The following is a 17,315-nucleotide window of genomic DNA, read 5'->3' as shown; positions in this document are numbered from 1 at the left end:
GCCATGTGTGAGGCATCTCCTGTTGGACATCTCTATGACGTAGCTCCATCACCTACACAAGGACATGGCACACTGAGGACCATCCAACAGCTCCCATCCTGTGGCCACCTCCAGGATGGATGATGAGCCGTAGACATGCCATAGAAGGAGAGGAGAGGGTGGCGGTCCACATGGAGAAACTGTTGGATCTTCAGTCTCCAACTTGGCCCTATCCCCCCCTCCACACACAAAATAGTCTTTCAAAAGACACCCCTAATCCCAACTAAAGAGACTAAACTCTGACAGGCCAAATCCTCAGCTGGTATAAATCAGCCACAGCACAACTTAAATCAAAGGGCCAGGCCATCATTTGGCATAATTTAGCCCTAGCTACTCTGAAATCAATGGAACTGTATTAATTTATACCAGCTCAGGAAATGACGGTTCTTTTTTAGTGTTTGTCTCTGGCTACCTCTTAGTGATCAATTTCAAGCAGCCAGGGCAGCCTGGGCTGTGAGTTCCTCTGGTGGCTGCATTCCAAGAGCTGCTGATCCAATGCAGGGGAAAAAAAACTCTATTCTCCCAAAACTAATTATGCAGCATGAATGAAAGAACAGGCTATTCCAGGCCAGTGGAGCTTTTGGTGCTCTGAGCTATTATAGATCACCTGTCTGTGCTATAAATATATATTTGATTTGGCAAATATCTTGGGACACTCTTTGGGCCTCAGCCTTGCCTTGTTTTTAGCCAAGGGTCCTTCCAGAGATGTTGCCACTGTGTAAGATCCAGGCTGGGTTGTGTTCTCCCTCTGTGGGGCCAGTTAGAGTATATTGTCAGGGTGGTTTGTTCAGAGGTGAGATCATTGTTGGGCTCACAACCCTGGAGACATTATTCAACTATTTAGCCCCAGAGCAGGGACTTCCTGGGTTGTAGCCATGTCAAGCTGTACAGCTGGGAGGGACTTTCAGTCCCTGATCCTATTTAATCCTTCACCTCTCAGCCAAGCCTGCCCCAAGAGCGTAGCAGAAAGTGCTCATCTGTGGCATGGATCCCTGTCTGCTTGGAACTGCAAGGAGACTCATCAACTCAGAAATCCAGGGACAGAATATGAAAATCAGTGCAGGATAATGCAGTGTTAGGTTTCTAAGAGAGATATATCGATAGTGGCCAATAATTTCTAGCACTGCAGGATCAAATGCTTTGCAAGTTGGAAAAATCTATCAAAAAAACAACACAGTAAGTTTGCTATTGTCTTTTTTTCTTCATTAGAAAATGTTGTCTTTTCTTAGAAATCCCCCAAATTTCCAAATTTTGGAATTTTTGCAACAGAGAACCAATCGTTCTCTGCTGAAAACTGAAAAATTCCAACCAAAATCTTCCCACCCCAAAAATCAGCTTTTAAATAGATACATAGATATATAGATACATAGATAGATACATAGATGAGACCTTGCATAAAAATTTGTTTAACTGAAAACACAAATTTTCTTTAAAAAAGGTTAAATCAGAATATTATTGACCAGGATGAAAAGTACTAATGTTGTCCAGTGATACCATAATTTCAAATGCTGTCATTCTGTTATATCCATTCTTATTTCTATTTCAAAGATATAACTGCAGGATGATAGAACTGAATAAACAGCAGAGCTGATACCCAGGGAATATGGGCTGTACCTAACAGACATGCTTGAACGTTGAAACTCAGAGTCTGGGTTGAATCGAGCAGTGGCAGACTGTCTATCTGGACTTTGCCCAAGGACACTAAGGGCATATCCACACCACATGCTTCCAAACTCAGGTAGACAGACTTCACTAGCTCATAGCAGAGTAGATGGGGCCAGCACAGGGAGCAGCTCAGTCTAGCCACCTCAATATGAGCCTGCCTAAAGTCTGTGGGTTCGTAGTTGGCTGAAGCCTGAGTTGGTGCCCAGGCTACCTCTGGCTACATGGGTATGTTTTGTGCAGTAACTTGAGCAGAGCTAGCCCATGTTCATCTACTGGAGCTGGGAAGGTATTTCCCTCTCCTGCATAGATGGACCACTAGGAGGTCAATGGGACAGGAACCCAGACCTCCTGGTCTATCACCATATCCCACGTGCAACACTGCTGCCAGCTGAGCACAGAGTCTGTAAATGGGTTCACAGTGCAAATACATGATAAAACACATCCCAACCCTCAAACAGCTCATAAAAGAAAAGTCAGAGAAAGGGAGAGAGGGGAAATGGAGCCATGGAGAGAGGAAGTGACTGTCCCTAGGTCACACAGCAGGTCACTTGCAGAGACAAGAACAAAAGCCAAGTCTCCTGACTGCCTCTGACCCACACAGACCAGATATAAAGTCACAGAGGGAAACGACACAACCTAGCAGTAACTGTGCAATGCTTCTAGCCCATCTTTACTCAGAGATGGGATTGCTGCAGGGATTGATGCCGTTAATCAATTTGTAACCAAGTGGCAGGTCATTTATAAACAGAGGTTGGGGAGGAATTGTTACAGACAACTAGCACTTAGAACACTCAGCGAGTCTGTCATACTTCCATAGAAAGTGGGAATTGGGCTGTCTTGGAGTTCTGATACTTTAGTTTCATGCCAAAGTTTTCCTCTGTTGATTGACAGAATTGAGGGGTTATATTTTCTCAATCTGTGGATTTTTTTTTGCAATTTGTTCCGGTCTTTAATGCATTTGTTCAAGTGATATCTTGGGCCAGATCCCCAGATGATGTAAAATGATGTAGTCCCATGGATTTTATGGGAGTTATGCTAATTGACACCAGTGTGATAACACACCTGAGTAGTGGTCTGATTGTATGCAGTACTTGTAGTCATGTTGGTCCCAGAATATTAAATAGACGAGGTAGATGAGGTAGTATGTGAGGCTCGAAAGTTTGTCTGTCTCACCCATGGAAGCTGATACAATAACAGCTATTACCTCACTGACCTTCTCTCCCTAGTGCTCTGATCATCAGCAGTGAGGAGCACTCACTGCTCCTAGTCAATGGAAGGATAGGAGGAGTGCTGTGCACATTTCACAGTAGATCATGGGACATTACTCAGAAGGTAATCAAGTCCATTCTCTCTGACCATTAAATCCTGAGTATGTACCTTCTTCTTCCCTCCACAGCCATCACACAATGTGCTGAGGAAGAAAATGTTCAACCGAACCACTGTGACCGAGTTCCTTCTCCTGGGTTTCTCTGACATTCGGGAGCTGCAGATTTTGCACTTTGTGGTGTTTCTAATGATTTATCTGGCAGGCCTGCTGGGGAATCTTCTCATCATCACAGCCATAGCCCTCAACCACTATCTTCACACCCCCATGTACTTCTTCCTGGTGAATCTGGCCATCGGAGACCTTGGCTCCATTTCTGTCACCATCCCCAAATCCATGGTCAATTCTCTCATGAACACCAGAGTGATTTCTTATTCTGGATGTGTCGCCCAAATCTTTCTCTTCATGTTCCTTGGTTTGGCTGATCTCGGCATCCTCACTGTCATGGCATATGATCGATATGTCGCCATCTGCCAACCACTGCACTATGAGAGAGTGATGAACAGGAGAGCTTGTGTCCAAATGGCAGCCATTGCTTGGATCAGTGGTATTTTTTACTCTGCCCTGCACACTGGGAACACATTTGCATTATCCTTATGTGGAGGAAATGTGGTGGATCAGTTTTTCTGTGCCATCCCCCAGCTACTCAAGCTTGCCTGCTCTGACTCAGAGCTCAATGAAACTGGGGTTATTGTCTTCAGTGCATGCTTAGCTTTAAGTTGCTTTGTTTTAATAATTGTGTCATATGTTCAGATCTTCAGATCAGTGCTAAGAATCCCCACTGAGCAGGGCCGGCAAAAAGCCTTCTCCACCTGCCTGCCTCACATCACTGTTGTCTCTTTGTATGTTTCCACTGGCATCATTGCCTACCTGAAACCCAACTCCAGGTCCATATCACATTTGGATCTCATGGTGGATGTTTTCTATTCCATGATACCTCCAATGCTGAATCCAATCATCTACAGCATGAGGAACAAGGAGATCAAAGCTGCCCTGAGGAAACTGATTGGATGGAGTTTATTTAAAACAAACAAAAAGTCCATCTTTCTATTTTGATTTTAACTTCCTTCTATGTTTCCTTATAAATATAATCAAATGATGATATAATTGACTCCATGAGAACATGGTTTGTCATCTCTTTATGCAAAAAGGGGAAATTAGAGTGGCAAAAATGAAAACATGACTCAGGTAAATGGATTTAATGTAAATACATATCAATGTAAATAATATCATTATCTATCTGTTTGCCTGTATATCTGTCTATCACAGGATTGTGTACTGCCACCCTTCACCATGCTATGTTAGCACCTTCTTCATAAAATCATTAGCCATATCAAAGTCCTTAGTGGACCTCAGGGAGTGTCTGTCTCTTCTTTTTTGGAGTAAAAATTGGATTGCAGTATCAGTTCAGTAGCTGTTTATTTTTTGTCTCCATCTCTGTTTTTTAGTTTTTCTTGGGTTGATTTCTTTCTTTGTTAAGTGTTTTTAAGGTGGGAATGACTGGGTAGATGGTAAGTGTTCACTTAGATGGCATTGTTGATGTTTTGTTACCTATCGGGGGTGTCCAAATGTCATCTGTTTGATGGGGTTTTCTGAGCGAGCTGAAAGTTTTCTTTCCACAATGTTAAAGGTGTGCACAAGAAGTGTCTACATGGTTGACTTTCGGTTGAAACAATTATATGAATAGGACTGGGATATCATCGTACTTTTAATGATGTGTTAGGGAACCAAGAACCTTAGGTAAACATTGTTTCATTATTGTAACCCTAAATAAATCAATGTTGTGTCATTCGTGCCATGGTGGGAAAGGGTTGTTTGTTTGTTTGCTTGTTAGTTTGTTTGTTGAAGAGGAAGCTGTGGAGTATTTCTTAAAGACAATCAGACAGGATAATGAGGCCAATTTTGATCGTTTTTAAATCACTGGGATTTAGCCACTCACTTCAAATGGATCAGGATTTGGCCAATGGCCAACACACACAAAGATCCAAGAATGGGTAATGATGACCAGGAGAATGTGAGTGCAACAGAGATGCATGGGTGAATTCCCCATCTCAGGTTGCAGAGGAGTATCTGTGTTAGTCTGTATTGTCAAAACCAATGAGGAGTTCTTGTGACACCTTAGAGATAAACAAATTTATTTAGGCATTAGCTTTCATGGGCTGAAACACACTTCATCAGATGCATGGAATGAAAAATACAGTAGGCAGGTATAAATATACAGCCTACTGTATTTTTCACTTCATGCACCTGATGAGGTGGGTTATAGCCCATGAAAGCTAATATCCAAATAAACGTGTTAGTCTCAAACGTGCCACAAGGACTCCTCTGTGTTTTCCACATCTCAGCTAAGCCTTTGCTAATGCAGAGTGGCTCCATCAACATTGCTGGTTTGATACTGGCCCAAAGACACAAGGCTAAATTCAATAGTGACATAAACACTGGCGTATGCAGTGTTGTTGCAGCCATGTTGGTCACCGCATATTTGAGAGACATGATGGGTGAGGTAATATTTATTTGACCAAGTTCTGCAGGGGAGAGAGACAAGCTTTAAAATGTATACAGAGCTCTTCTTCAGGTCTGGAGATAAGCTCTGCATAAGGGCCACCTTCTCTAAAAAATAGTGGTATGAGTAATTTGTCTGGTATCATATGCACTGACCTGGCATTTCATGCATCATCCATTGTAAAACTACTCACATTAAAGCTAAGAAAGGATCTCACAAAGCAGTCCTATTACACTGCTCTACAGCCAAAATGCTTCTGAAATAAATGTAGTCCAACTTTACTAATTCTGGGTCACTGAGAACAAAAATGATGCTTAAAATTATTGATTGGCTCTAGTTTTCAAGATACGCTATTGGGTCAGTATATACAACCCTTGACTTGGGAATGGCGGAGGATAAGTGAGTTATAAAAGGAAGGGATCTCAATTTAAACCAAAAATGACTAAAATACATCTTTGACTGGATCTATGAATAAATCTATGACTGGGTTTGGACAGTACTTGCTTTTTAGGCAAAACAATGAATGATGCAATCTGAAGCTGGTATTGCATCATACATGATATGAATTGCATCATGTTATTCCTAGAAGTCATGGATGATGCAATCATAACAAAGCTTACATCACTCTGCTGAACAAATTGCCCTATATCAGCTCTAGAAATCATACAGTGTGGTGCTCTCTTATTTGTCAGTGTTTGATTTTGCACAGGGACACATTTCTGATTAGCCAAAGTGAGCAGAGATGCCTCGTACTTGTGTGAACAGTGCAGATAACTTCTGCTATGTTTGTAGTGAAGTGACTTTTGCATCACAAAAGCGCAGTATAACCACTCTGGTTAAGAAAGCCTATCACCTTTATTTTGGATGCAAAATTGGAGATCAGGACAAGAGGTGGACCCCACACATACGCTGCAACACTTGTGCAACAAATCTTCGCCAGTGGTTGAACAGGAAAAGGAAATCTATGCCTTTTGCAGTGCCAATGATTTGGAGAGAGCCAACAGATCAGACCAGCAATTGTTAGTTCTGCATGGTACCTCCTGTTGGGAAAGGTGTGTCAAAGAAGAAAAAGTGGACTGTGCCTTATCCAAACATTCCATCAGCTATACGCCCAGTACCCCACGGAGAAGGACTGCACCAGAATCATTCTCACTTGAGTCAGATGAGGAAGAGGAAGAGGATGAAACTTCTGGTCCTGAACCATCAATGTCACAGGACCCACATTTTCTCCCATCCTTCTCCTCTGAACCACACCTCCTAACACAAGGTGAACTGAATTACCTTGTCAGGGATTTGGAACTACCCAAGAGTAAGGCAGAGCTGTTGGGCTCCAGACTACAGCAGTGGAATCTCCTGGCAGGCTATCAGGGCAAATGGAGCCCATCAATGCTTGCAGACTATTGCTGGACAGTGACAAGAGATGCTCCATTTAAGGAATACAAGAGGCAAACCAAGAAGCGCCGAGTAGACACTGAATAGGACTAACTATGTACATACTAGTTTTTTGCCTTTTGTTTCATAATAAATTTTATTTATATAACCCTTTTGCTGATTTTTAGTGTGTTACATAAACAGGACAGGTGAAATATTATCATGTAAAGCAACCATAAACACACGAAAAGATCTAGGTACAATTTATGATTAAAACTCTACTACCTACACAATATACATAGACATAAAATGTAAAAACTTAAATATCTCAGAAACACTAGCCAATCAGTTGTTTTAATTGTCATATTTGAATTCAGCACATCAAAATACATAATAAATAGCACATTTTATCTCTGAAGCAGAGAAATTCTCAAAAATTGTAGACCAGTGTTATTAGTATTAGAATCCCATCTCTGTGCGTGGATATATACAATTCATATATAAGGGACAAAGGCATAGTATGTGATTTGAGAGATAGATCGATAGATCAATCAATAGATAGATAAAACCAACTATTGTGACTGATTTCCTCTTCGTATCTGTCTATAAATATTCAACATTAAACATTATTTACCAAAGGCCGTTATACCCCTTCTGGGCTCCTAACTCCCTCTGATGGATTCTGTTCCTGTTCTGCAGTGCAGTTCACTCAAGCCAGGCCTCTCCTCTGGCTGCTCTGGAGAGCTTCTTCAAAAGTTCTGTCTGGCCCTGGGTCTCCTCTCTGCATTCCCTGCAGGAGGCTCCTTACTCCCTGACTTTCTTCTACTCTTTATCCCTGGAACAGAGATCACAGCTCAGGGTCCCTGGCTAGAATGGGAGCTCGACTCTTAGCTCTTCATCCTGGAAGCCCCAAGAACCTTAGCTCAAGACATTTCCAGAAGTTGCGATCTTTAGAAACATGAAAATGCAGCGTCTCTCCTCTCCCCTCCCCTATCCTATCTTCATTTAGACACAAAGAGAACCATAATCTGTTGAGACAACTGAGCGAACCATCGCTGGTTCATTGACAGTGGAATGCCTTCTGAACCCACAGGCCAAGTCTGTGAAACTTCAGGATGTGGCCTATGGCCTACCCATTCTCCAAAGCTTTCCTTGAAGCCATGAATACAGGACATGTTACTACTAGGAAAAATTATATGGAAGGAGAATATTATGGTTGGTGAATGAGGCATGTTCTCATTATCACTGAAAAGGGAAGAAGGTTAGTGTTGGTTGGGGGAATTGTGTAGATTGTAAATGGTAGGAGGGGAAAGATAGGTGGCGGAGGGAACGTCTGTGATTTTTGGAAGGTGGAGAAGTGTAGGGGTAGTGAAGGGCAGAGAAAACTGTGGCTGGTTGAAGAAGGAGAATGTGCTAGCTCATTGGTGGAGAAAAATTTGCCATTTGCTTAATGGGGGAAAATTACAGTTAGTTAATGGAAAATTGTTTGCTTAAGGAATGAGAATGTTATGCTCGATAAATTGCTTAGGATTTGGTGGACCAAGTCACTGTATTTTACATGTGTTCTTACCATACTGGGCACAGACCAACAGTTTGGGCTCTCTTATCAGTCAAGATAGACAAGAAATGCAAATATTGCCGTGACTTGATCCTATGGCTCACACCACAAGGCTATATCTATGTAAGAGATTATCCAGTTGGATGGGTCCCATTCCTGCAGCCATTGCTCAGACTGCACTGCCACTGACTGCTGCCAGAATGCTTAGTAAGGGCTGAAGGACCTGGCCCTGGCATCCCAAATTCAGCCCCCAAAAAAGCACACCTTCTTCAACGTAGAGCAACAGCAGGGGCTGAAAAATGCTTCCAGATCCCTGAAGTCTGCAGAGAAAGGGCTCTGGTTCCTCAGTGCAGGACAGTGTGTCCCAGATCACATGGTCTTTGTTAGCAGATGGAACAAAAGCCTCGTTAGGCAAAGCTCTGTGCACTGAACATAAGAATGTAAGAACGGCCATATTTTGTCAGACCAAAGGTCCATCTAGTCCACAGTCCTATGTTCCAACAGTGGCCAATACCTGGTGCCCAAGAGGGAATGAACAGAACAGTTAATCATCAAGAGAGCCATCCCGTTGCCCATTCCCAGCTTCTGGCAAACAGAGGCTAGGCACACCATCCATGCCCATTCTGGCTAACAGCCATTGAGGGGCCCATCCTTCTTGAACTTATTTAGCTCTTTTTTGAACCCTGTTATAATCTTGGCCTTCACAACATCCTCTGGCAAGAAGTTCCACAGGTTCACTGTGCACTGTGTGAAAAAAATAGTTCCTTTTGTTTGTTTTAAATCTGCTGCCTATTAATTTCATTTTGTGACCTCTAGTTCTTGTTTTATGGGAAGGAGTAAATAACACTTCCTTATTTACTTTCCCCACACCAGTCCTTATTTTATATACTTCTATCATATTCCCCCATGAGTCACTGGAGGGTGATTTGCTGAGCAACCCCCCTCCCCTGTCCTTAGTGGAGAAGCCATCCTGGAGAAGCTGCTTCCCAAATGTTTGAGTTGGATTCTCCAACAGGACACCTTGGAAGACAGGGTGATGAGCCCTAGACAGATCTTAGAGGAGAGGACGGTGGTATTCAGGGGAAACTGTTTTAGCTTCAGTCTATGACAACACCCTATCCCCATCCACACACATAATGGGCTTTCAAGAGATACCCTCAATCCCAAATAAACAAAGTAAACTCTGACAGGCTAGGCCCTCAGTTGGTGTAAATTGGCCATATCTTGATTGAAATCAAAGGGCCAGGTCATCTGTTGGTGTAAATAGCCCTAGCTACTTTGAAATCAATGGAACTGCATCAATTCACACCAGCTCAAGACATGACCTTTCATTTTTCATGCTTGCCTCTGGGTAGATCTTAGTGTCTGACTTTGAACATCCTGGGTAGCCTGAGTTGTGGGTTCTTCTGGTGGCTGCCTCCAAAGAGCTGCTGATGCAATGCAGGGGGAAAATTTTCTGCTGCCCCAGTGGTAATCATGTGGAGTTAATGAAGGAACAGGTTATTCCAGGCCAGCTAAACTTCTGGTGCTGCTAGTTTCTTAGCTATTGTATGTCACATGCCTGTGCTATAAATATACATTTAACCTTAGCCAAATCTGCCTTGTTTTTTTAGCCAAGGGTCCTTTCAGGGATGTTACCGTTGTGTGAGGTCCAGGGCAGTGCTGTTCCCCCTCTGTGGGGTTAGGATTGACTTGGACAGGTTGTCCAGGTGGTTTGTTCCTGATGTCACATCAGAACTGGGCTCACAGCCCTGGAGACTAGATGCAGCTATTTAGCCCCAGAGCAGGGGTATACTGAGCTGTGATGGTGTTTGATGCCTGCATAACCCAGGAGCAGTTCTAGATCTTCAGGAGTTTTCAGTCCCTCATCACATTTAGTCCATCACCTCTTGGCCAAGCCTGCCTGAGGAGGGGAACAGGGAGCACCCATCTGTGGAGTGGTTCCCTGTCTGCAGAGAGACCAGCGACTCAGGAAATCCATCTTTGGACGTGGAAACCACTGCTGGATAATGCAGTGATGTTTACATGAGAGAGAGAAGGTGATAGACTGTTGTGCATGGACATATATAGATAGATAGATAGTGGCCAAATTTTCTACTACTGGAGGATCAAATGCATCACAAATTGGGAAAAATTATCCGAAGACCAATGCAGTAAGTTTGCTATTTCAATTAAATATATTAGAGTATTAACATACAGGGCAAATTTAAGAACCTAAATCTGACTTCCAATTTTAACTCTTTATGATTTTTACTATCTATTTAATCAAACAAGTAGGGACAGTCAGATTTTTTTTCTTTCCTTTTTGTTAGTAAATATTGGTTTTTCATACAAGTCCCCCAAATCCTCAAACTGGATTTGGCAACAGAGAACCAAACATTTTCTGCTGAAAACTGCTGAAAACTGGAAAAGTCTATCCCCCCCCCCCTTCACAAAAGGAAAAAAATGGCCTTTGGATAGATAGATAGATAGATAGATAGATAGATAGATAGATAGATAGATAGATAGATAGATAGATAGATAGATTTAACTGAAAACCAATTTTTTCTTTTAAAATAGTTTAACAAGTATATTTTTCACCAGCTGTATTTGGAAATTATCTTTCAGGCAGGATAGGAAGCAGTAATATTGTCCAATGATACCATAATTTCAAAAACCATCATCCTGTCCTATCCATTTTTATTTCTGTGTCAAAGATATAGCAGCAGGATAGCAGAACTTAGTAAACAGCAGAGTTGACAGCCTAGGGAATATGGGCTGTACCTAACAGGCATACTAGCACTTTAATAATAGGAGAGATATACCAATCTCCTATAACTGGAAGTAACCTTGAAAGGTCATTGAGTCCAGCCCCCTGCCTTCACTAGCAGAACCAGCTCTTGCCCCAGATCCTTAAGTGGCCACACTAAGGATTAAATTCACACCCCTGAGTTTAGCAGGTCAATGCTCAAACCACTGAGCTATCCCTCATCTCTTACTTTGAAACTCAGAGTCAGGATTCAGTCAAGAGGGTGCAGCCTATCTGTCTGGACCCTGCCCAAGGACATTAAGAGCACATCTACACTGCAGATAGGATTGTGCTTCCCAGCTCAGGTAGGCAGAGTTCACTAGCTATGCTTTAAAAATAACAGAGTAAATGCCGGCAGCACAGGGAATGGCTTAGTCTAGCCATCTCATAAGAACGGTCATACTGGGTCAGACCAAAGGTCCATCTAGCCCAGTATCCTGTCTTCCAACAGTGGCCAGTGCCATGCGCCCCAGAGGGAATGAACAGAACAAGTTACTATCAAGTGATCCATGCCCTGTCACCCATTCCCACTTCTGGCAAACAGAGACTAAGGACACCATCCCTGTCCATCTTGGCTAATAGCCATTGATAGACCTATCCTCCATGAATTTATCTAATTCTTTTTGAACCCTAGTACAAACCCGGCTGAACTCCATGGTTACATAGACAGATGGAGCCTGAGCTGCTGACCAGGCTACCTCAGGGCTACATGGGTAAGTTTTCTACAGTAACTTCAGCAGAGCTACCCTATATCTGTTTACTGGAGCTGGGAAGATGCTCCTCGCTGCAGCATTGATGGACCTCAGGAGGTCAACGGGACAGGAATCCAGACCTCCTGGTCTATCACCATATCCTGTGTGCAACAGTGCTGCCAGCTGAGCACCAAGCCTGTAAATGAGTGCACTGAGGATCCAAATGATAAGACACAGCTCATCTCCCACAGAGTTCATAAAAGACCCGGCAGACAAAGGGAGGGAGAGGAAACAGAGGCTCGGGGAGGAGAAGTGACCAGCCCAAGGTCACACAGCAAGCCACTGGCAGAGATAAGATCACAACTCAGGTCTTTTGACGATTGCTGCCCCACTCAGGCCAGACATAAAGTCACTGAGCGATGCTACTAGCCCCTCGACACCCAGAGATGGGAGTGAAGTTGGGATTAGTACCATCAGTCAATTTGTAACCAGGTATCAGGTCATCTATATACAGATCTTGGGAAGGAATCATTACACACAAGCTTATAATTTCGATGCTCAGAGATTCTGTCATATTTCCCTGGTGGAAATCAGGTGGTCTTGGAGTTCTAGTACTTTAGTTTCATGCTCAAGTTTTTCCTCTGTTGTTTGACAGAGCTGAGGGACCATCTTTGCTAGATCTGTGGGCTTGGATTGTAATTTGTTCAACTGGCATCTTAGGCCAGATACTCACATGGTGTATATACTCACATGGTGTATATTAGGGTGACAAGACAGCAAGTGTGAAAAATTGGGACAGATGGTATGTGTGTGGGGGAAGGGGGGTCACCATCCCCAAATCCATGGTCAATTCTCTCATGAACACCAGAGTGATTTCTTATTCTGGATGTCACCCAAGTCTTTCTCTTCATGTTCCTTGGTTCAGCTGATCTCGGCATCCTCACTGTCATGGCGTATCACCGATATGTCACCATCTGTCAACCACTGCACTATGAGAGAGTGATGAATAGGAGAGTTTGTGTCCAAATGGCAGCCAGTGACTGGATCAGTGGTATTCTTTACTCTGCCCTGCACTCTGGGAACACATTTGCATTATCCTTATGTGGAAGTAACAGAGTGGATCAGTTCTTCTGTGACATCCCCCAGCTACTCAAGCTTGCTTGCTCTGACTCAGACCTGGATGAAACTGGGGTTATTGTCTTCAATGCATGCTTAGCTTTAAACTGCTTTGTTTTAATAATTGTGTCATATGTTCAGAACTTCAGATCAGTGCTAAGAATCACCACTGAGCAGGGCCGGCAAAAAGTCTTCTCCATCTGCCTGCCTCACATCACTGTTGTCTCTTTGTATGTTTCCACTGGCATCATTGCCTACCTGAAACCCAACTCCAGGTCCATATCACATCTGGATCTCATGGTGGATGTTTTCTATTCCATGGTACCTCCAGTGCTGAAACCAATCATCTACAGCATGAGGAACAAGGAGAACAAAGTTGCCCTGAGGAAATTGATTGGATGGAGGTTATTCATAACAAATAAAATGCCAATTTTTCTCTTTTGTTTTTAAGTTCCTTCTATGTTTCCTTAGAAATAAACTGTTAAAATAAATAAATAGATGTCATCTTTTGAGGGTGTCCATTTTTCATCTCTTTGATGAGGTTTTGTGAACAAGCCGAACATTTTCTTTCCACAATGATAAAGGGATGCAGATGAGATATCTGCATGGTTGATGTCCTGCTGAAATAATTTTACAAATAAGGATGGGATATCAACATCACTGGTTTAATACTGACCGGGCTCTGGCCCAAAGACACTAAACACTTAACATTGGTTTAAGTAGTGTTGTTGAAGCCATGTCGGTCCCAGGATATCAGAGAGACAAGATGGGTGAAGTAATATATTTTATTGGATCAACTTCTGCAAGTGAGGGAGACAAGCTTTCAAACTTATACAGAGCTTTTCTTCAGATCTGAAGATGAGCTCTATGTAAGTGTGAAAACTTGTCTCTCTCACCAACAAAGTTGCTCCACCTTCTCTCTCTAATAAATACTTCTGTGTGTTATTTGTCTGGTGTCATATTATAATATTGGTGCAAGTGGAAAAGTTTCATCACTTGCACTAACCCAGCATTTCATGCACCATCCAGTTTAAATCTATTCACACTCAAGCTGAGACAGGGTCTCACAAACTGGCCTATTATTAATCTTCAAATACCATCTTTTTGCATGGTTATGTACACTGCATATGATGTGCAGAAGCATAGTATGTGATGCAAGAGACAGGGCAAGAAATAGTCCTTACACAGAACTATATAGCTATCACTTGATTCTATACGTACACACACACACACACACACACACACACACACACACACACACACACACACACACACACACACACACACACACACACACACGATTCCACTGGGTTTCTGGTTGTGGATAATAAGTGTATCCCAGCAGTCCGTACTGAGACACACATCCCTTCTGGCTGGTCAGTGTGTCCCACTGAGTATCCTAGGGGCCTCCTTGCCTAATGCACTGGCTTTTGTGGATCGTATTCCTAGGTGTCTGTCTCTCCCTGTTCATTGTATAGGGATCCTGGGGGCCTAACACAGGCTTTGTGGAACCCAGTGCTTGTAGAGTAACTAAGGGCCACATTTTAAAGGTATGGAGGAGACTTGTGGTGGTTTCTAGAAGTATGAATTTAGGGTTTTGAAAGTTTAGGGTCTCTGCCTATCTCAGTGGAGATAGGGACCATCTCACCTCTAGATCACATGGAACAATATGGTTGCAAGTGGGCATAAGACAAAAGGCCATTTCATTCACTGGATATCTGACAGTCCTTAGTAGCGGCACCTTTGAAAATGAAGTTGGCTGGAAAAGGCAACTGAAGGCTTTGTAACATGGGAATTGATTCAGATTTAACAAATTGCCCTGTAACAGGTTGGATCACAGAAACCCTCTTGGGAGCTGCCACCTGATGTGCCAAGACTACTTCTACCCCTGACTTCCCTGCCAGCTCAGGGCCCAGCATCCTGTCTTGCTGAGCCAGACACTCTCATCTGCTCCAACAAAGACCCAGGGGCTGAATTACTTGCCCCAAAACTGCAGGTTTACCTGAAAGCAGCTGACATAAGTGTTCCTGTCTTTAATGCTCAGATGCCCAACTCTCAGTGGGATCTAAACCCAAATTAATCCATTGTACCCTGTATAAAGCTTATACACACTAATCTCATAAATTGTTCACCTTCTATAACACTGATAGAGAGATATGCACAGTTGTTTGCTCCCCCAGGTATTAATACAAACTCGGAGTTAATTAATAAGTAAAAAGTGATTTTATTAAATACAAAAGTAGGATTGAAGTGGTTCCAAGTTGTAACAGACAGAACAAAGTAAGTCACCAAGCAAAATAAAATAAAATATGCTAATCTATGTCTAATCAAATGGAATACAATTAAGATCCTCACTAGTTCCAAAATGCTGCCTTTTACAGACTAATCTCCTTTTAGCCTTGGTCCAGCAACCACTCACATCAGTTTCTTTCCAGTATCCTGGGGTAGCCAACTGAAGACAAAATGAAGGGGTCTCCCAGGGGTCTAAATAGACTTTCTCTTCTGGGTGGAGACCCCCTCCTCACTCCTATGCAAAATCCAGCTCCAAGATGGAGTATTGGAGTCACCTGGGCAAGTCACATATCCATGCATGACTCACAGTTTTTACAGGTAGAATCCATTGTTTACATGCTACCTTGAACACCCTCAAGTAGACTTTTTATGTGGATTGGAGCATTCCAAGATCCATTGTCCTTTAAGTGTTTCTTGACTAGGTATCTAATTTCAACATTCCTTTCTTCAGGAACTGACCAAATACTCTACTAAGCTTATTTAGAAATCAAGCCAGTACACAGTCAACATTCATAGCATTTATATTTTCAAATATAAAAATGATACATGCATACTAATAGGATTAATACAGTCAGTAGATGATAACCTTTTAGATATGTTACATGGCATATGTAGTATAAAACGCATTCTAAACATATTTCCATAAAGCCTTATAGAAGGTACCGTCACAGGCCCCTCTCTTTACTATTGGCCAAACAAAACCACCAGAAACAAATATTCTCGATTTTTGGGGTGTTCAGCATCCAAGCTAGCATTCATTGCTGCTTTTATAGGGACCATTCCCCCTGTATGTACATCAATGTTTAATTAGAATCTCCTGATGCATTTGAGGTGGCCTGTATGAAACGGATTGAGGATCTCTGTGCAGTTCCCTGATGATATGTGTTCCCAATACACAAACATCAACCTTACTGGCAATATAACTCCACTTTTGTGTCTCATTGCTATAGAGAGGCACAGGGACATGAAGAAGAGAATCTTCTGTCATCTACAGCAACGGTTCCACTAGGGCAGGGTAAATGCCCTGTCATAAACAGATAGTTAAGGGTTAATGTCTCTTTTACCTGTAAAGGGTTAACAAGCTCAGTGAACCTGGCTGACACCTGACCAAAGAACCAATCTGGAGACAAGATACTTTCAAATCGGGGTGGAGGGAAGTCTTTGTTTTGGGCTGTTTTCTTTGTTCTGAGAGGGACCAAACATTTATACAGGCTCTCCAATCTTTCTGAAAAAGTATCTTCTATTCAATACTGTAAGTATAGCAGGCGGATTAGGCATTTGTTTGCTTTCTTTATTGCAAATGTGTATTTTGCTGGAAGGATTTTAACTCTGTTTGCTGTAACTTGTATACTTAGGCTGGGAGGGGGAGTCCCTCTGGTCTAGGTGAAGCTGAAAGACCCTGTAACATTTTCCATCTTGATTTGACAGAGCTAATTTTTTACTTTTTTTCTTTCTTTAATTAAAAGCTTTTTTTTAAAAAACCTGATTGATTTTTTATCTACTCTTGCGTAAGACCCCAGGGGACGGGGTCTAGACTCACTAGGGATTGGTGAGGGGAAAGGAGAGAAGGGGGGAGGGAACAGTTAATTTCTCTCTGTGTTAGGATCACTGTCTCTCTCTCAGAGAGAGTCTGAGAGGGGGAGAGAAGGGGGAGGAATGTGAATTTCCTCTCTGTTTTAAGATTCAAGGAGGTTGAATCACAGTGATCTCCCAGTGTAACCCAGGGAGGGGAAAATCTGAGAGGAAGGAAGGAGAGGGAATGGTTTATTTCCCTTTGTTTTAAGACCCAAGGGGTTTGGGTCTTGGGTTCCCCAGGGAACGTTTTGGGGGACAGGGAGTGTACCCAAACACTATATTTTGGGTTGGTGGCAGAGTGATAAAATCTAAGCTTGGAATTAAGCTTAGAAAGGAACAGGCAGGTCCCCACTTTCTGGACGCTAAAGTTCAAAGTGGGAAAGAGACCCAGA

At 42.6% G+C, this 17,315-nt stretch overlaps 2 protein-coding genes across 2 annotated transcripts; both read left to right on the top strand.

Annotated features, from left to right (window-relative positions):
* The first annotated feature begins 3,127 nt into the window (after positions 1-3,127).
* LOC115642762 (olfactory receptor 14A16-like) lies at positions 3,128-4,084 on the top strand. Its single transcript, XM_030546470.1, has one exon. The coding sequence runs from the start codon at positions 3,128-3,130 to the stop codon at positions 4,082-4,084; it is 957 nt and encodes a 318-aa protein (XP_030402330.1).
* An 8,804-nt stretch (positions 4,085-12,888) lies between these two features.
* LOC115642761 (olfactory receptor 14A16-like) lies at positions 12,889-13,506 on the top strand. The gene has a single exon (XM_030546469.1). It carries the CDS (start codon positions 12,889-12,891, stop codon positions 13,504-13,506), a length of 618 nt encoding a protein of 205 aa, XP_030402329.1.
* Positions 13,507-17,315: the final 3,809 nt, after the last annotated feature.

This window comes from Gopherus evgoodei, unplaced genomic scaffold, assembly GCF_007399415.2.
Source record: "Gopherus evgoodei ecotype Sinaloan lineage unplaced genomic scaffold, rGopEvg1_v1.p scaffold_45_arrow_ctg1, whole genome shotgun sequence".
Taxonomy (NCBI): domain Eukaryota; kingdom Metazoa; phylum Chordata; order Testudines; family Testudinidae; genus Gopherus; species Gopherus evgoodei.
The sequence above is the reverse complement of the archived record's forward strand: the minus strand, read 5'-3'. Positions and strand labels throughout refer to the sequence as shown.

Excerpts from the sequence above, each read along its gene's own strand:
- LOC115642761 (XM_030546469.1), top strand. The coding sequence starts at position 12,889 with ATGGCGTATCACCGATATGTCACCATCTGTCAACCACTGCACTATGAG.
- LOC115642762 (XM_030546470.1), top strand. The coding sequence starts at position 3,128 with ATGTTCAACCGAACCACTGTGACCGAGTTCCTTCTCCTGGGTTTCTCT.